Genomic DNA, 18561 nt, shown 5'->3' on the forward strand with positions numbered 1-18561 from the left:
TCAGGTCAACATCACTATGGACAAAAATCACACAACTCATCCTCTGAGATCTCGTCTATACCCAGATGTTTTGTGATCTGCGACTCTCATCCCGCGCTATCCATCCTGATTGTCGACACAGTTCGTTTCGTCAGCCGCTCTAGAGCCAATTGCCACAAGAGCTACACCGCCCAGGCTAGAAGATGCGATAGTTGAGCGGCGTGAACAGCGCCGTTTGCGTGTCTTCTGTCGCGCTTGAGGGCCCACCCCCAGTATAGCTGACTGGCTCTCTCAGGGGTACATACTGGGCGGGTACGGACCCAGGGTCTTGTGGCTCGAAGAAGAAACCTGAACACCCTCGGAAGGGTAAACCGTGAGCTAAGTTTGCCCTCAGCAAAGAAAACACAGATTTGCTTAGGTGATGCCAAGATCTGATAGTTTTGGCCCAATGCCGACCAGTCCTTCAGCACCCATCTTGATTCGTTTCGACTATCGGGCGAAACACAACTTGTTGGAGGTATTTTTGGCAGACTCCCAGAAGACCATCGCGGCTAAATTGGCCAGAAGTTTTTGGGGAAGCCACACGCAAAGCGGCCTTGTTTCGATGCTCGAGCCATCGTCTTGATCACCAGAACTTCAGGAAGCCGGCAAACCAAATGTGGTTCATCTTTTTACGCCATGCCCCTCATGTCACATCACAATGCAGTTCCTCAAACGTCAAACAAATGATGCGATAACAAGAGCTTTACCTTCGGGGATTGACTCCCTCTGCGCCTCCTCCTTCTCCACCATCATCAGCAGCGTGCCGGCCCGTATTAGCACCTCCTCAAACTCAAGCCGGTATGCCACCGGCAGCTCCTCGTTGTTGGCCACCAGCACAGGGTGCTCGTCCCGGATATCCTTTTCGGTCACGCGGAAACGCAGCCCGACGGTGCGGCTCGTGTCGGCCCACAGCACCGAGTCCTCATCCTGCACTTCCCGCCCCGCCTGCGGGCGCCCGCCGGCCGCAGCCTGCCTGGCTAACCAGGCGCGCCAGACGCGAATCACCACGTCGCTGATGTTCACATGGCTGAGGAACAGGCCCGGCTTGGGGCCCACCCGGACAAGGTTGGTGATCGCACAGAGTTGCGAGAAGAGCTCGTCGCTGTCGAGGTAGACGTCGATGTAAGGGAGCAAGACGTCCCCCCCGCTCCCCCCTCCCGCCGCAGCGGTCCCCTGCCCCAGACTGCCGCTACCGCGCTGGCCCCGCCGCGTGTACCGCCCCCTTGGCCTCGCCCTCCTGTTCTCCTCGTGCTCCACCGGCCGGAAGTGCGAGTATACACCCGCCAGGCCGCCCCCTAGCGCCGTCGGCTCCAGGAGCTTGCCCTCGGCTTTAGACGCCTCGTCTAGCCCTTCGAGGTTGTCGGTGTAGAGGTAATCGCAGGAGAGGTAAGGTGTGTAAAGCTTCTCAGACGGGTGGTAGCACTCGAGTATCAGGCGACGGTCAGGCAGCGAGGTGGCACGGTGCAGGCGCTGTCTCAAGACGCGGAGGGTGACGGAGTGGAAGTGGCGGCTCACGGCGACAAGGGGGAGGAGGAAGCGGGTCGGGAGGTTGGTGAGGATTGAGTGTAGGAGCTGTGGTTAGGCGTCAGCAGAGTTGCAGCGATTGGCGGTGAGGGAGACGGAGCGGACGAACCTCGTTGGGTAAGGAGTCGATCGTTTGGCGTTCCATGGAATGAGGGTTGGGGTTTGATGTTATATGAATTGGTAGTAATTAGTGAAGCGGCGTTGGATCGAATGGCGGGGTGCCGTCGGGTTTAGCTCGGTTGAGTCACCATGATATTTATACAGGAACACGAGTGTTCCGAACCGGGGTGGTGTCGCTTGCGAGTTGGTATCACAAGGTATTGAAGGTGGTGGTCGTGTTCGGAAAGTGGCGTTTCTTTGCGCGCGGAAAGGATCTGGAACCGATGATGCAACGAAGTGCCGGGGTTATTTATACACCCGCTGCCCCGCGCCACAGCTGTGGCTAACCAAGATGAACCACCAAACTTCCATCACCTTCCAGACTGCTACTACCAGTTATCCCATACGACATGCAGAACATATCCGAAGATCAGAGTGGCAAATGGCAATGGTGATTCTTGATCACACTCCCATTAGAACCGCTCAGCATCTGAAAGCGCTTAACCTACGCTAGGTAAGGTACTTCTTGTCCGTTTTCCCTTGCGGCATAAGCCCTAAGTGCCTCCGCCTCTTCCCATTCTTTAGGAAGACCGAAATTATAGCATGTACATCTCGAGTCTCATTATTTGTAGAAATTGTAGTGCAGTCCCCGGTTAGAAGCGCAGCGACCCGGACGACATGAGACACATAAGCCGCACTAATCCGTTTCCGGGCGTCCACCCACGCCTTTTAAGCAGCTCAGTCCAAATATCTTTCGGACTTATATTCTTTGGCCCCAGGATCCGGTTGGCAGTGGATGGTAAGAGCCTCGACTGTCCTTGTATGTATATTCTGTTCCTGCATATAGTACACACCTCTGCCACTTCCTTTTGCGTACTTAACCTACCTTACCTAGGTGATCGGCTAGGTTGCGGTGAAAACGGGCTTGGAAAAGATGATGACGGTGTGGTATAGTTTCTGCCCTCCGGTGTTTGACCGACGCCATGGAGAAAGTTACTAGGTACACGATGATGGCGATAAATCCGAAATCACGATGCCGGATTTTATCTCCAACCTAAGGTGGTACCAAGGGATCACGGGTGGATCTACATTACTAGCATTAGACAGTTTCCTTTCTCCACACCTAATTACACAGTGGTTCCTGTTGTCTTTTGTGAAATTGAATCTTCTACATCTCTCCACCTGACCAATTCCTTGTCGACAAGAGAAGCCACACCTTGGGAGAGGCAGAGATAGCACAACACTTCTAGTCACACAGACCGACTCCTCGTCGACAGCGAGAGTGCCCTGGACACACCTAGAGAGGGGTAAAGGTAGCAAAAACCTTCCAGTCAGACCGACCAACTCCACGATCGCCGGTCAAGTGTGTTCATGTGGAGAGCGAGTGGGGATGAGATGTTAGAACTTAGAAAACCCATTCGACGTTGGCACAAAGGATTCTGACTTGTGTGGCGCGGTTATCTCGTGCTCTTGTTTTATTGCCAAGGGCGTGCTGCTTCTACACCGCCAGGTTCTCGTGGTGTACTACGGTAGGTACTTATAGTTGACCTCTTAAGGCCTTTTATGGTTTCGTCTGAATTGGTCCAATTTCCAAACCATGGTCACAATGCGTTGCGCCCGGACCCGCAGCTTTCTTCATCTCTTCTTGTTGTCATCGGCGGCGAGGACTTTTGCCGCCAGTGACGGCTCCCCCTCTGATGGATGTCGGTCCATCCCAGGGGATGTATCGTGGCCCAGCCCAGCGGAGTGGGCCGCCCTGAACGCAACCGTCAATGGCAGACTTATTGAAACAATTCCCATTGCAGCCGCTTGCCAAGATGTCATTACCTCCCCTCGGACATTGAACAATATCTCGACGTTCGATGAGGCAAAATGCAACGAGCTGCGCGATGTCTGGTTCTTCCCAGAAACGCACCTGACATCGTCTTCGTCTCCTATGGCCTACCCTTTTAGCAACAACAGCTGCAACCCCTGGCTTGATCGTACGACTCCTTGCACCATCGGGAATCATTTCGTGTATGCCATCAACGCGACTGATCCTATCCACTTGCAAAGAGGTATCAGCTTTGCCCAGCAGCACAACATCCGGCTGGTTATCCGCAATACCGGTCATGATTATCTCGGCAGATCCACCGGCGCCCATTCCCTTGCTCTGTGGACTCACAACTTCAAGTCTATAGAGCTGCTCGATTACCGCGCGTCAACCTACACTGAACCCGCGATCAAGATGGGAGCGGGTGTGCTTCCCATCGAAGCCTTCCGCTTCGCAGACTCCCACAACATGGTAGTGGTCGGCGGAAATTGTCCAACCGTGGGCATCGCGGGTGGTTACACTCAGGGCGGGGGCATCTCGGCCCTCTCCTCGGTGCACGGCCTGAGCGCGGACCAAGTGCTCGAATGGACCGTTATCACAGCCGATGGAGACGGAGCTGGTTACGGCAAACAGGACCCATCATCCCGATCTTTACTGGGCCTTGCGGGGGGGCGGCGGCGGTACCTTCGGCGTCGTGGTGTCTATGACAGTCAAAGCTTTCACAGAGACATACACATCTAGCGCGGTTATAATAGTCCCCAATAGTGAAGCCAGCACAGACGCCATTCACGCCGCCTTCAAGGCCTTCATCACTATACAACTGCCGGCCCTCGTTGACCGGGGGATCTACATCCTCTGGGTCCTCAGCCCGGTCGGGTTCTACCTCGAGGCTCGTACCGCGATGGGTCTGCACAAGGAAGAACTCGACGACTTGCTACTGCCTACCCTTTCCATTCTCAAAGACGTCCAACTGGCGTATAATTACTCTTCCTTCGAGACACCTACATTCTTGGGCACATATGAGAGAGCACCCGGTATGTGGAACGTATCGGACTACATCCCTGGCGGTCGGCTCATCTCTCGCTCTCTACTCGAGAGTGACCCCGACGGGCTGGTCGCCATCTTAGGTCGCATTGGCTTGCAAACCCTCCTTACCGGAGTCAGCTTTAATGTCGATACCACTAGGAGCGGCATCTCCTCGCCCGACGAGGTAGCAGTGAACCCCTATCTCCGGGAATCTATGTTCAATCTCTTCTTTGGTCTTCCTATGGACTATCAAGACTGGGACGCTAGCCTAGCCCGGGTGGATAAGATCACGAACGATTACCTCAACGAACTGGAGAAGGTGGCACCAAATGGTGGGGCTTACCTCAACGAAGCTGACGTGGCGCAGCCGGACTTCCAAACCAAATTTTATGGGAGTCATTATCCCAGACTGGAGAGTATAAAGCAGAGCAAAAACAGCCGTCGGGAGTAGCGCTGGGAAGAGAGAGAGAATGGGAGGTTGTGTATGGTGAAGGATAAAGAGAATATTGAGCATACAGAGCTCTAGAATACAAGGAAAGACGTGATTTAATTGTTGTAGGGTTATCGCACCGTAGAGGATGAGCTAGGGTATAAACACGCAAGATGCATACCAACGCTGACTCTTGAGCTTCCCTTTGTAATAGTAGGAGCTAAGACTCGACAAGGCGCACATAGCTTTTCTTTTTTAGGCCATGTTGCGAGAGCGCCTGATGGCCTCGAGGCACGTATTGTAAGTAACGTGGGATTTAACTGGTCTGAAGCAGTGCGTCTCTCCATAGTTCCTGGCATACTGAGGCTAGGTACGGTATGTGGGCATGACAAAACCGTGACGAACCATGACGCGGCACGGGCTGTTTTGCCATCTTGTGTCTCAAGGCGTGCCCGGCTATTGTTTGCCCAATCCCTGTCTTTTTAAACGGGATTTCGGTCAAGGCCTAGCTTGATTCAGGTAGGGGTGTATCGGTGGCCCTTGCGTCTACGAGGCGATCCATGGAGCGGAACGGGCAGGACTTTCGGATCTAAATAGCAAGGCGAAGTCACTCCCGTGGTCTTCAGGTCATGTCCCACTCAGATGGGCTGTGCAGAAAACAACCCCGCGTGTACTTCTAAAAGCCGTTTCCCCAATGAAGCCAGATGATGGCGTGTTGCCGACTTCCCAGCCCGCGCCCAATCTATTCCCCGACCTGGTTCCGCCCGACGCCAATATCACCCATCTTTCGATTGTCATGACGGTTCAAATCACCATACATCCGCCTTCGGCATCCGGCACTACTTCGGGCGTGTACATCATCGCCTGCAGTACCACCCTCTCCTCTTCTCCGGGAACCTGGATGTAGAAGGTCGCGACCTTCTTGAAGCCCAGCCACGTGTACAGATTGTACCCCATAGGGCTGGCCATGACCGATATGTCCTTCAGCGAATCTCTGAGGGCCAGTTCCATAGCCCACCTACACAGTGACGAAGCGTGGCCTCGCCTTTGGAACTCGGGCAAAGTGCCGAGAATCTGCAGATGGACCTGCTCAGGGCCGAGTGGAGCGAACAGTTTCTTGTACGCCCTGATTTGGCCGTGCCAGAACTCGTTGTAATGTTTGTGGTTGGCATCCCGTCGAGTCTTGCCGCCCCGCTTCTCGACCTCGGTCACGGCTGTCGAGTGTCAGTAAAACACGCCACAAAAATCAGCCGCTCGGGCTAACGAGCAAAGACTTGCGATCCTGAGGCTTGTAACCGGGGCCGTATCGTCTCTTATTGAGATACGAGACATTGAAGACGCCGAATGAGACGACCGAAGCAGTGCTCCCGGGCTCGAGGTTGTCTTCGGCCACCATGACCAGCCAGTCGTCATACGACGGGTCCAGGAAATACTCAAACAGCATCCTCGTGTACTTGTAGTGGTCTTCGGGGTACTGGTGGCGGTAGGGAAAGCGGTACTCCCATTGCGGGTCTAGCGGCATTGTCCTGATGACCGCATTGGTGACGGCCTCAATGTCCGACGGAAGACCCAATCGGGGACTCATTGCGATTGCCGGACAAGGCTTTTTATTTTTTTTTTCTCTCCCCTTCCGTCCTTTTTCTTTAATTTTTTTTGGGCTTTCCAGGGCGAGCGATGTGAAGAAAACGGCGAGAACGACCAACGGGGCGCACTTGGGGGCTAGGAAGGGCAACAGCTTTTATATTGAATGCGTTGGGTTGTTCAGAGGAACCAACAGATCCTTAACTCCTTTTCCTCGCATGGCCCAAGATGCGCGGCGATGCGTGGTGCTAGTGCGCGACATCGCTCCTCACGTGAAACAACGAAAAATCTCACCGCGATCTCGCATTTCGCACGAGGCGTTGTTCGGAAGACGCATATTTCGAGGCTCACGGCTCCGAGCTCCGCCGGTGCCACTCGCCGCGGTTTGAGTTGAGCTAGCTGGGGCGAAGAGAAAGACGGGGGCAAGGGTTGCGTAAACTCGACGCATTTTCAGCTGGGCAATAAAGCGCGGCCGACGCCGCGCTGCTTTGCTGCGGGAGACGGGATCACTCCGAACAAGCGCGTCTGACTGTTGGGCTGCCTGATCGCAGGCGGCTAACCAAAATGGGAAATGCGGTGAGAAAAGAGGCAATTCGGTGCCGAGGCGAGGAAGCTAACAATGATTGGGTAAGCAGCAAGGCCTCCAACGCCCTTCCAGACCTGTCCCCGAGACCCCCCAGGGCTGGGTCAAGTGTCGCATTCACGAACCGGGGCTGCGGCAAAACCTCCGGCACATATGACGACGTCTTGACACGGATCTGGTGTTTCCTTGTCCTGGCGCTCCCTGGGTCGCTGCGAGGGATGTAGGACATGGACCACCGCGGCAGAGAATCCGGTGCCGCATTCGCGCTCCCCGAGACAGGAGCCGCGGGTAGTGAAGCACAACCTTGGCTCCCCGCCCACGACCCATTGCTGCTCGAGTTCCTCTGTTCGCCGGACTCCGGCCACAGCAGCAACACCGCTGCCACCAATCCGAGTGCGGGCCAGGTTGTTGGGCCCACGAGCTGTGCATCGCAGGCTGCTCGCGCCTCGCGCCTCGCCAGCTCACACAGCGACAGAGACGCGGAATGGTTCGTTCGCGCCGCCAACGGGATCGTCGCGCCGGTTCCGCCATCGACCTCGCCCAGGATCTCCCGGCTATTTGCAGCGAACCGGTCATGCCGCTCCGCGGCCCGGAACCAAAGGGCGTGCACACCGGTGCATTATCCGCCCCCCGTGATGCATCCTACCGGGCCCATCGAGCACGCTAACTGGAGCTCCTTCCTGGGGTTGGATGCCAGCGCCTCGTCACACCCGCCGCAACCGGTTGAGGACACCGTCAATCTGGGTTCTCTACAGCCCACTCTAGGGGTACCTTACGGGGCCCCGTTCGACACATCCATAGTCTTGTCAACCTTCTCCCAATGGATGAGCACGGTAAATGCCGGCCAAATCCCGACCACGAGCATGAGCAACGGCCTCCTGCCTGCTTCCCCGGAGATCGGCACGACGTTTGGCTCACTCAGCGACTGCGGCGGCGCGGAGTTGTCCGGAATCGATCCCAACGCTACCTCGATGCCCGGTTTTCACTACGCTCTCTCTGCCGACACACCTGAGAGCCATGGCGCTGTTAACAACAACCATGGGCTGTGCGGTTGCACCATGGCCGCAGATGCCACGGCCCGGAAGGGTCGCGACCCCAATTCCGCGCCACCGAGCTCCCAGCCTTGTGAGACTGTCCCGAAACAGTCGCCAACGTCTCTGCAAATTATACAATACAAGCGAAGTGAATGCACAAGAGGGGAACCGTCCAAGAAGCGCCTACTCGAAGAAGTCGCTCCTCAGGGAATGGCTTGTCAGACCCTCCTGCAGACCTCGTTAGAGGATGAGAACGGACAGGTTAAGGGAACAATTACGATGTTCGGCAAACGGACGAAGACGAGGACCCCCCCGAGCCAAGAGAAGCGTCTGCAGACCGCTCAAGCGAGGAGGGAGGGGGTTTGTGGTAGATGCAAAAAGGATAAAAGACAGGTACGAACCCTGCAACCTCCGGCTTTTGTGGATGATCAACTCCTGAGCTCGACTTCAGTGCGATCTCGCTCAGAAGCAGAGCCCTTACCTAAGCTGTACTCTCTGCGCTCGCAAGAAGCTCTACAAAAACGTCGCTCGGATGCCCTGCTTCAAGGCGACCTTGGAAGACACACTCTTTTACCGGTCAGGTGAGCTTTTGCTGCCATCTTCACTTGTCTGCTCCAGTGGGCCATGCTGCCGCTTGGGTGGTTTTTGGTTCGCCCGGGTCTCGACTGCGTCATGATGGTGGGTCGGGAACATCCTATATACTCCCTAGAGCTGGCGCGGCGCCTCATCCTTCCCTGACCCCTTTTGAGGCCAAGACATCCCTTATCAAAAGCTTCAGGTCCAAGGTGCTGACGGTGGCACCATCAGGCCCCGCCGAGAATGAGCCGTTCTTCACCAGACGAACCACCGTATACGAGCTTGGAAATTTGTGCAAACCAGACGTTCCCGTGAAGACGTTGTTTCTCACACAGAATGTTGGATCCCATCGCCTGACTGTCTATGCCGCCGAGTTCATTCCCTTGCCAGGAGATGTCACCTCATACAAGTGGAGGGACGTTTCTGGGGAGCCGTGCGCCATGCAAATGCCGAATTTCTGCTTAACCGGCATTGACAATGTCCATAACCACTTCCACCAATACATCGAGTCGGCCAAAGAGTCATACCTGGAGTCGCTCGGGAGTGAAGATGAACTCGCTTCGATGATAGCCCGTGTCGCCAGAGATTATGCGTGTGAGAATAAAGTATGCACCGTCCAGGCTCTTCCCTGCCCCTCCGCTGACCCTTGCAGGACTCTCTGGTTGCCGACGCGCTCGATTTATGGGCAATATCCAGGATGATAGAAGTTCCATGGGAGATCTGCGGAGCTGACACGCTCGATATCCCTCCGATCAGGCACTTCAACAGCCCTGACCGCGAGAGCATACCCATTCCGCCGACTATGGATACGCAACTGGATCAAATCGCGATACAACGGATCCTTAACCCCTTGCGTGCTAGAGTCGTTCGGAAATTTGAGCAGTTGATCACCCCTGCGAAGCCCGAGGCCTGGTTTGAGGTCTACCTGTCGGCCTTCATCCTGCTCAACCACATCGAGCGGCTCGCAAAACACTCTGCCTTCCACGCTCAGATGCATGCGCTGCCGGTGAGTATCGGCCCGTACCTGCTCCGGACACCAACTGTGCTAATGCCAAATAGTCCAAGTATTCCAACATAGCCTTCCTAGAAGCCGCATTCCATACAGCTAAGAGCATCTTGGCTCGATTCCACTTCATGTGCAATGGTTCTGCGCCGCTTCGGTTGGACTGGACGTCGCCCAAGACCGCCGCCATGGCGAGGTTGGAACCAAGCCAGGTTGCGTTCATGATAAAGACTAAGTCGATGATTGCGGATAGAGGTACTCTCGGACTTGCTTTTCCATCTTTCCATTGTTGCTTACAGAGCTAATTCTGATGCAGAGACTGACGTCCTTAACCTCCGGAAAACACACCAATATGGAAAGAACTTGTACTGGGGTGGCCAGCTCTTCTTTGAGAATTGGGATACATCCCCGGTGCATGTTGTGGACGCACCCGCAGAAGTGCCCGTAAAGTCAGAGGCGTTAGCCATGCGGGCACGCGACTAGGGGTGTCTTAAGCCTTGTAATATCATCTCGGGGACTGGCATTCTCCTTGATTTGATGATCGGTGTCTAGGTCGGTGCTTGATCATGGTTTCTTCAGCCTGCAGCCTAAATGTCTCTATGTGCGCCAACAGATACGTTGAACGGGATGGACACTGTACTGAACAGGATCGTAGCACGGGGAAGGATATTAGTCGAACTAATGTAACCGAAGGGGAAGGGAGGTCTGGAATTCGGTATAGGCAAACAGTCTAAGCTCGAAGTTGTGGAGCTCACATCTCCGAAACTTCGGGAGCACTTCACGAGTCTGTCCAACACGAGACAATACTCTTTGCTTTAGTTTATTGAGAAGCAGTATCCTTCCGTGATACGCCTTGATCCAGCAGTTCTCTTGCTAGCATTTACTTCAACTGACATGGTAGCATCGCGGAGGTTCTCGCCCGCCTGGGAGGTGGGGTGGAAGGGGGGTAAGCTGGGTGGGTATGTTCGAGTCGCGACGAACGGCACCCTTTGTCTCTTGCTCATTATCGGGTAACGGCCGAAAAGCTGGGAGTATTTGGTCCGGAGTGTAATCTCACCACTGGTTCCTTTGAACGGCACTAGTAGCTGCAGTGTGCCAAGTTCTACTCGGATCTTACTAGGGTAAGAACCTAATTGACTCCATATCCAGTTGCCAAGAACGCCGGCGATGTTGGGTCGAGGGCGGTTATATAACGTTGTGGGATCTTGACAGAGCTGAAACACCTTTCCGGACGCCTAATCAGGTTGGGGATGGAACGTAAAATGAAGCTGAGCATCGCTATCCGGCCCGTTTAGCTGGCGACTTGCAACCCTCCATCTCGACAAAGGAGAGGCATTCTGCCTGATACATCGGCCATAGAATCGTGAGAAGTAGTCAGGCTAGAGGTGTATAAAAGGACCGAGCCATCTTCACTTCGTCTCCGGTTTCTGGAACCAGACAGGTAACACCGGACGGCAACAGAACATTCGGCAGTTCCCTGAACATACAACACCAAACCCGATTTAATTCACAACCTCGTACCGACACGATGCTCGCGATCACAAGCCTAGCAACAGCCCTCTTCGCCCTCGCCTGCCATGGCTCCCCGGCCGTGCCATCCAGCACCAAGCCTCCCCCCGGCAGCCCAACCCCTTCCAAAGGCCCCTCCCCCCTCCCGCTATTCGAATACCACAACAACAGCATCCTCTTCCTCTCCGCCGTCGGGGGCAACCAGCAGTACACCCCGCAAGGCTTCTTCGTCGTGTCGGCGCTGAGCATCACGTCGGGCCAGGACCCGGAGCACCGGAACAACGTGGGCGACGTGCACTACCTGGAGGCGGGCATGCCGGGGGCCTTTTACTTCTCGGTGGGGCGCAAGGGCTCGGGCGAGGTCGCCGACTACTGGAACAGCGTGCTGCGCGCGGAGCAGACCACGTTCAACCACGACGCCGGGCGGCTCAACTTTGCCTTCTTCGGCGCGCTGAACGTGGCCGTCGACTTCCCCGGCCAGCCCGTCGTGGCGGCCACGTTTGAGGGCATCGGCCTGGCGCAGGGCCACACGGACAACGGAGGGAATAATTGGTGGTTCGGGGGGAAGACTTGTACGTACATCGGTAACGACGAGGTCAAGTGTGATGGGACCGATGGGGAGGGGAAACCGGTGCAGTGGACTTTCTGGAGAGGCGGGGTGGGTGATGATAACAATATGGTGCAGATTGTCAGCATGGTGTGAGGACTTGCAGTGACGTGGCGGTGGGCGGGGGCCGGGTGGATATTGTCAGTAGGCTTAGTTGATAAGCGGATGAGGCAGCATGATCATGTCCGCAAGGCCAATATGACTCGGGCCTATTAGATCAGAAGCTAACAGGCGCTTATCACACCCTGCCGCTAACAGAACCTTTGCGTGTACTGCAGTCTTCACCTCGCGCATCCCACCCCGCTTCCGTCTGAGGTGACACATCACAAGTGACAAGTCTGTCCTCTGTACAACTACGGGATTAGCTTCTTGGTAGGTGTTGTTTCTAGGTTTAGCCAATGGCCATACCTTCGAATGTTACCAGTATTAAGAGTGCTGAATAATATCGCGAAACAGCGCAACATGGTCAGCTTGTTTGATGTCCAGTGTAACCTGCGATCGGACGGTCCTTTTGTCGCTACGCCAGGTACGCATAAGTAGCTTAGTAGTACCGAAAGCTCTAATCCCAGCGCGGGGAAGTCAAGCCTCTCGGCTGGTGTGCAGAAACACACAGTGACAACAGTCGGAGAATATATGGTCAACATGAATGACGAGATTGGCTAGCCGGGGAAGAGCGCATTCCAACAGGCCGAAGTGCTCCAGAACTTTTTCTGGTTCCGCAACCCCGACGTGTAGCTCGCTGCTGCTTGGTACTGTACTTGTGCAAATCCGAAGAGAGAAGCGGGCTGGTCTGTGGCATTCACGTTGTCTTCGGGCCGTTACAACATATGGACGACGAGCCCAAGTGCGTCAGGGCCTCGGACTATTTTCCGCCGCCCACCAACTGATATCTGAAGGAATGCTGTTTCCGAGAATTTAAACGTAAATAGTAGTGTATTCGATACTGTAGCTAAACTCAAACAACAGCTGCAAAACTCTCCTGTCGAGACCAGCAGTTTAGCCTTGTCTCGACGCACTGACGACAACCTGGTAGAAAGCTACTGCAACGCATAAACACAAACCAAAAAGCCAAAGGGGAAACCCATAGCAGACGTATACTATTAAAAAAAAAAAAAAAAAAAAAAAAAAAACCCTCATTGGGAAAACGGAAGCTGAAGCTTCACAACTTTACCGTCGCTCGACCAGGAAGTGAACCTCAAGATACCTTAGCAAATCCAAGCTCAAGCGCAGCTCGCCCGCCGGTGCTTGACCCTGAGCTCGGGGGGGCTGCGGTCAATGTCCCAGACCTTGAGCTCGCGGCGCCACTCGTGGTCGCCGTAGCACTCCCAGCTGACGCGCTCCAGCTCACGGGGCGTCTTCCACATGCGCTCCTCGTTGCGCAGCCACAGGCGCAGCATGTGGCGCCGGAGGCCGCGCGCCTCGTCGTCGGCGAACCCGCTCCGCGCGTGCAGCATGGCGAAGTTGTTGAACACCAGCATGTCGCCCTTCTGCAGTCGCACCTCGAGCGCGTGCTCCTTGGCCAGAAAGTACACGGCGTCCAGCGCCTCGGCCTGCAGCTCCGTCATGGCCGGCACCGCCGGGTGGTGCGGCGAGAAGTGCGACCCCGTGAGCGGCCGCCGCGAGAACTGGAAGGCGGGCCCGTGCGACTCGAAGTTGTAGAGGAGCGGCCGCGTGTGGTATTGGCCTTGCCAGAATCTGCGGTGCGGGTTGGGAATGAGTTAGAAAAGTATTTTTTTGGGGAGGGGGGGGGGGGGGGGGGGGGGGGGTGGTGGGAAATATTTACTCGTCAAAGATCCAGTCGTCTTTGGCTAGCACCTCGATGATGTCGGGACGTGTCTTGGCGAGCTCGTTGTAAATCTTGGCTGACGAGGCAAGAAAAGACTCGCCTCCGTAGGCGGCGACGTTGAGAGCATAGAGCGCTAGCACGTCGCATAGGTCCGTGTGGAAGGGCTGCGGGGGAAAGAGAGAGATTAGAGGTGAGCTTGGTCGTGGTAGAGAATGGGGTGGCTGACCTGCGCGCGAGCAACGTAGGGGGAGTTGGGCATGCTGCCGTGCTTCTTGATGTCCTCGACGACGGCCTGGATGTGGACTAGTAGTAGAGCGCCATGTTAGTGGATAGTACCGCTAACTAAGGTAACCACAACAGGATAATAGACGCACGAATCATCCTCCCATCAAAGTCCTGCATTCCCCGCTTCTCGGCGATGTAACTAGTAACGCCGAGGTAGAGCAGGATGTTGTCGAAGTTGGAGTATTTGTCCGGCTGTAGGCCGCGCAAGACAACAAAACCCCGACCATCGTGGATAATCTCCGAAGCTTGAACCAGCCGGCTGCCCAGAACTGGAAGTGGAAAGGTTGTTGGGCTGACGTCGTCCGGACCGAGATCACCGGGCAGGGCTAATCAGTGGTCAGCCACCGAGTATGTGTGGGGAAGCATCAAGTTGGTGTGACGGAACCCTTAAAGTATGCCAGGCCTGCCTCAATCTCCAGAACATCCTCAGGACTGAGTCTGATTACATAGTCATCCTCGGATTTGAAGTCAGACCCTGCCCAAGCTCGGGCTGCGTTGACTTCGGTTGGCCAGCCAGCGGGGACTGTGGTGGGACGGTTCGGGTAGAGGGCCTTGAGTGTCTCGACCCGGTCCCTAAACACCTTGTACGAGGGGATCCACGAGATGTCTGGTCTGACAATCTCATCAGCTGGATCCTTGGCCGTCGGCTGAACAACTGAGGCATCGGAGAGCAGTTGACAGGCCATGGTTTCGTGAGTTGAAGATATGGGGATGGTCAGGGGCGGGTAGAGAAGGGTTAGGGTTAAAGGTGTATTTTGCGTGTAAGTGTTGCTCGACGATGGGTGGATGAAATCGGGTGCTCCGAGCTTGCGCAAATACTAAGAGACGGTCTTGTGCAATGATCTAGATAGCTCTAAACATCTCTACATATCCAGAGTTCCCACTGATTAAATACCCATCAACCGCAGAGCCTCAACTCTGCTCCGAGAGAAGTCCTCTTCTTTCGGCAGCGTGAATTGCCGCAGAGCCTCATTCTCGGACCGGGGCAACAACGCCGCCCGCCGGAAGTGCATTTGAGAGGGGGGCTAAAGACTCGCAGATAAGAGGTGCGGGCTTGATTGGGGAAACTGTGGTCATCCGTCCCCTTTGCAGCTGGTCTTGGCCAATCCCCTCACTTTGTGGGCAAATTCCTACTAGCACCATTGGCTCGTTTTGCCCAAGATGAGCCCGGCCGGCTTGGTGGTTCCCGCCATGCAGGAAAGGAATGGAGCGACTTCCGGTGAGAATGAGGCTCTGCCATGATTGTGCGACCGGAATGGGGACGTTTGGGGACGGGACGTGGTAGCCTGCCGTGGGGGAGCGCCCAATCGTCTAGAGACCTATTACCAAATCAACGCAAGGCTCTACGTTAATAACGCGTTGCTCAGTGGTTCCGAGGCTTTAGCATGTCTCTAACCATAGGCGGGCGTGGGCTTCATGATGCAAGCCGTACAGGTTGGCTGACGCACATCCGTGTGAATTCCAACTCTTACTGCAGCAGACGCGCCTCGATGAGGCTCAACACAAAGTTCCAGAGCCAAGGTCACCTGAGTTGTTACGCAGAACCTTGCTTCTTCAGAGCTGACATGCGGGTAGCACTGCAGAAGACTACCGGAGTTGAATTCATGGCTGCTCCACCGAACATGCTACATACCCCGCATAAGAAAGGTTTGAGCCGCATCGCCTGGCCTAGTTGGTACAGAAGGAGGAGCGAGAAACGGGGGGTAGGAGCCGCACCCTCCCGCAGAGCCGCAGCATTGGGCCGGTGATTTAGGCGATTTCCGCCGAGGTCCGACGTTAGCAGGCTTGGTTAGCGTGTGATTGTCAGGTTGACCAGGAGCCAACAGCATGCCTCGGCGGCCGGGATTGTGAAGTCTGCTCCATCACAGCTATGCCGAGGCCCGACAGGCAGTACTGGGGTGGCTTGACCTGAGTTGTCGAAACTGGGCCGTGCCATTCCGTACACGGGCAGTCATTGTCGTGTCAACTTGTACCCACTCCGGGAGCCGAGCTGCATATCTGAATCTCATGGTGCAATGAAATTTTGCAAGCTTTAGGATTGGCCGCTTCCTCTGTCTAGGCCGGATGGAAGTGCCCTCTTACTGACATGCCCCGCTGTGCTTTCGTCCAACCAACACCTGAAGCCACACCACTACCAACCCTTCTCACGTCGTACTGATTAGTAAGTATTGGATACTGGGGAGCTCGCACGGGGTCGAGGCCCGAGAAAGAAGAGCCTGGAACAGGATGTGAGCTTCCATGTCATCCGAGGCCAGAACTATGGAGCGGGGAAAGAAGCATGGGGTGCTGTGATTTTGGTTATGACCACATTTTCCTATCTGAGTAGGGCGTGTCTAGGCAGTGAGTGATTCGGGAGATCAACAAATTGTGGACTTTGAAGACGGCATTGCTCGGGACGACTTGAAACTGAAAGAAAAGGCTAGCCCATATTGGGGCCAATGCGAGAAGATCTTTTACATAATAAGTACCGCATAGCGCCCATGGTCGGCCGTTTTCATGGCCAGCCGGAGTGATACGCAAGCTAAGGTAGCTTTGCTGAGCCAGGCCAGTTTCTCCGACAGGGCAGGCTCGACGCTACAGTACCGCTCACATCGTCACATTAGCAGTACCCGGCCCAGTCTCTGGCCATGGGAACCAACACGCCGCTCTTCCGGCGTTTCTGCCTCTGATCAGAGGGAGCTTTATCTACACATGTTGTTTTATCCTTGTCTGGGTTGCAGGGGCCTGCTGTTGTGGCTGCCTGCGGCCCTGCGCGTCCGGCTGTTGGCTGTCTCTGTCCTTCTCCCCGTTTTATTGGGGGTTATGTAGTGTGGATGTGTGTTCCTGTACCGCCATCCTTCCCCGCATTGTTTAACCAAAACCTAACTTCCTGTCGTCACAACCGTCGTGTCGCGGCCGAGGCGACCGGTCTGGTCGTATTCATCAACCTCTCAGATATTCGCTATCAGTTGCTGATTATTTGTACGTTAAACGCCTGCCTAAGCTCAACTCTCACCGCTCACTGTTGTGTTAGCAAACCCAATTGCTCCATCATTGGGGTTTCGGATCTCCCTCGGCCGCTTCTGCTTGCACAAATGCCGACACCATGGCCGCCGCCACCGACCCTGTCAAGATGGCATTTACCACTGTCTTCATCTTGTTGCCGCAATCGCCTACGGTGAAGACACCCTTCACGTTGGTCGCCCCTGTCGGCGACACCATCCGAATATCTCCATCAGGCGTCATCTGCAGGCTGAGTTGGGAGGCAAACGACCCATTCTGGACCTCTCTTGGTTTGTGGACTAGGAAGCCTTCCGTCTTGCTCGTTTCCTCACCGGCGTCGCCGCTGTCCGCTAAGTTGACGACTCTGGGCCCTCTGGCGGGAGATTTGGTTAGCTTCACAATGCGTCGCATGTCTACAACGACAGAGGTCTTCTCGCGCAAGGCCAGCCCGGCTTCCACCGCAGCTACAAGCGCCTCGTCAGGGCCGTTGGTGTAAATGGTTACTGTGCTGTCCGGTGCATGTACCTGCCCGGCAAGGTGCGGTGCCGGTCGTGCTGCAGCAACGTCGTCGATGGTGAGAATGCCGGCCTAGGACACCCCCCGCCCTTCGAAGCTGTAGCAGAAGAGGCAATAGAAACTGTCCATTACTTACTGTCAGACACGAAAGTTGAGAAATCCCGCAGCACCCAACGACTTGTCATTGCACTTGCATACCCTTGACCTAACACGCGTCATAGCCCTCGAGGTCGGGCGTGACGTCCCTGAAGCCCGTAGCTAGGATAACGGCTCTGCCCTTCCAGACCTTGCAGTCAACCGTCCTAGCTTCGAAGATGCCGGCCGGTTTAATCCAGGTGATGTCAGACACAGCGATGCTATAGGAAGAGACAGTCTTATACTGCACAAGGATCTCCTCACAGAAAAAGATACCAAAAAGCTCACCGGCTAGCCCCCTCTAGAGGGAGGTAGCCGGCTACGAAAACCCTAGATAGGGTTTTACTTCGGTTACAACTCTACTTTAGTTTTTTTTTTTTTTTTTTTTAATCTGTTCTTTAGTATTGTTTATATTTTTTCTAATCTTTTTTGATCTATTTTTTTTAAATCTTTTTTATCTATTTTTTTTTAAATCTTTTTAATCTTATTATTTTCTTTTTTTCTTTTTATTTTATTTTATTTTTTCCTTCTAGAGTTGGGATCGAACTCGCAACTTCATGATGGCTAAGTGTGGGAGGGTCTGTGTGGCATAGTTTACGGTGACCTCCCCCGATGGCCGCTGGGCTATGAGGGAGACCTACCTTTTTCTAGGCCATCGGGAGAGGTCAGAAGAGTACTCGGTGGACCTAATATATATATGACGAAACTATGTTAAGAGAGATGCACGATCCTGTGGCACAAACATTGTTGTCTCCACCTTGACACGTGAGCCCTGGAGGTCGCGGTCACTAGTGTCACATGCTCGTGAACATGAGTAGTACAAGTCGGTAACCTTAAAGGGTAACCGTTGGCCAAGCTTGGGGGAAGGGGCAAAGGCAGTGTCAAACCTAGTGGTTATGAATGAACCTCAAGGTCTTACGGCTTGCAGCCGGAATCGACAGCGCGGGACCTACCTGGTAACAGACACGACACATTCAGGCTATTGGCACTGTGATCTTTGCATGGTCTTGCCCAACGGAAAACAGCACCATTATTTTGGCATCGACATAGA

The 18561-nt window shown here is 54.8% G+C and overlaps 7 protein-coding genes across 7 annotated transcripts; 3 read left to right on the forward strand and 4 right to left on the reverse strand.

Moving 5' to 3' along the window:
- Positions 1–696: 696 nt before the first annotated feature.
- Positions 697–1690, reverse strand: MFIFM68171_09430 (F-box domain-containing protein; the record flags this gene model as incomplete). Its single annotated transcript, XM_071064849.1, has 2 exons — positions 697–1593; positions 1655–1690. 2 exons carry the CDS (start codon positions 1688–1690, stop codon positions 697–699), a joined length of 933 nt encoding a protein of 310 aa, XP_070920950.1.
- A 1890-nt stretch (positions 1691–3580) lies between these two features.
- Positions 3581–4934, forward strand: MFIFM68171_09431 (FAD-binding PCMH-type domain-containing protein; the record flags this gene model as incomplete). The annotated part of the gene is made up of 2 exons (XM_071064850.1): positions 3581–4076; positions 4213–4934. The coding sequence occupies 2 exons, from the start codon at positions 3581–3583 to the stop codon at positions 4932–4934; spliced, it is 1218 nt and encodes a 405-aa protein (XP_070920951.1).
- A 783-nt stretch (positions 4935–5717) lies between these two features.
- Positions 5718–6498, reverse strand: MFIFM68171_09432 (N-acetyltransferase domain-containing protein; the record flags this gene model as incomplete). The annotated part of the gene is made up of 2 exons (XM_071064851.1): positions 5718–6127; positions 6192–6498. The coding sequence occupies 2 exons, from the start codon at positions 6496–6498 to the stop codon at positions 5718–5720; spliced, it is 717 nt and encodes a 238-aa protein (XP_070920952.1).
- Positions 6499–7304: 806 nt separating this feature from the next.
- MFIFM68171_09433 (Zn(2)-C6 fungal-type domain-containing protein) lies at positions 7305–10173 on the forward strand (the record flags this gene model as incomplete). The annotated part of the gene is made up of 6 exons (XM_071064852.1): positions 7305–8504; positions 8563–8692; positions 8919–9292; positions 9340–9693; positions 9747–9945; positions 10007–10173. 6 exons carry the CDS (start codon positions 7305–7307, stop codon positions 10171–10173), a joined length of 2424 nt encoding a protein of 807 aa, XP_070920953.1.
- Positions 10174–11218: 1045 nt separating this feature from the next.
- Positions 11219–11902, forward strand: MFIFM68171_09434 (uncharacterized protein; the record flags this gene model as incomplete). Its single annotated transcript, XM_071064853.1, has 1 exon — positions 11219–11902. One exon carries the CDS (start codon positions 11219–11221, stop codon positions 11900–11902), a length of 684 nt encoding a protein of 227 aa, XP_070920954.1.
- Positions 11903–13026: 1124 nt separating this feature from the next.
- MFIFM68171_09435 (TauD/TfdA-like domain-containing protein) lies at positions 13027–14563 on the reverse strand (the record flags this gene model as incomplete). Its single annotated transcript, XM_071064854.1, has 5 exons — positions 13027–13501; positions 13590–13756; positions 13819–13895; positions 13967–14203; positions 14263–14563. The coding sequence occupies 5 exons, from the start codon at positions 14561–14563 to the stop codon at positions 13027–13029; spliced, it is 1257 nt and encodes a 418-aa protein (XP_070920955.1).
- Positions 14564–16907: 2344 nt separating this feature from the next.
- On the reverse strand, positions 16908–17594 carry MFIFM68171_09436 (uncharacterized protein; the record flags this gene model as incomplete). The annotated part of the gene is made up of 3 exons (XM_071064855.1): positions 16908–17323; positions 17385–17496; positions 17574–17594. 3 exons carry the CDS (start codon positions 17592–17594, stop codon positions 16908–16910), a joined length of 549 nt encoding a protein of 182 aa, XP_070920956.1.
- Between the last annotated feature and the right edge of the window lie 967 nt (positions 17595–18561).

The sequence above is a fragment of the Madurella fahalii genome (genome assembly GCF_045866475.1).
Source record: "Madurella fahalii IFM 68171 DNA, scaffold_5, whole genome shotgun sequence".
NCBI lineage: Eukaryota > Fungi > Ascomycota > Sordariomycetes > Sordariales > Madurella > Madurella fahalii.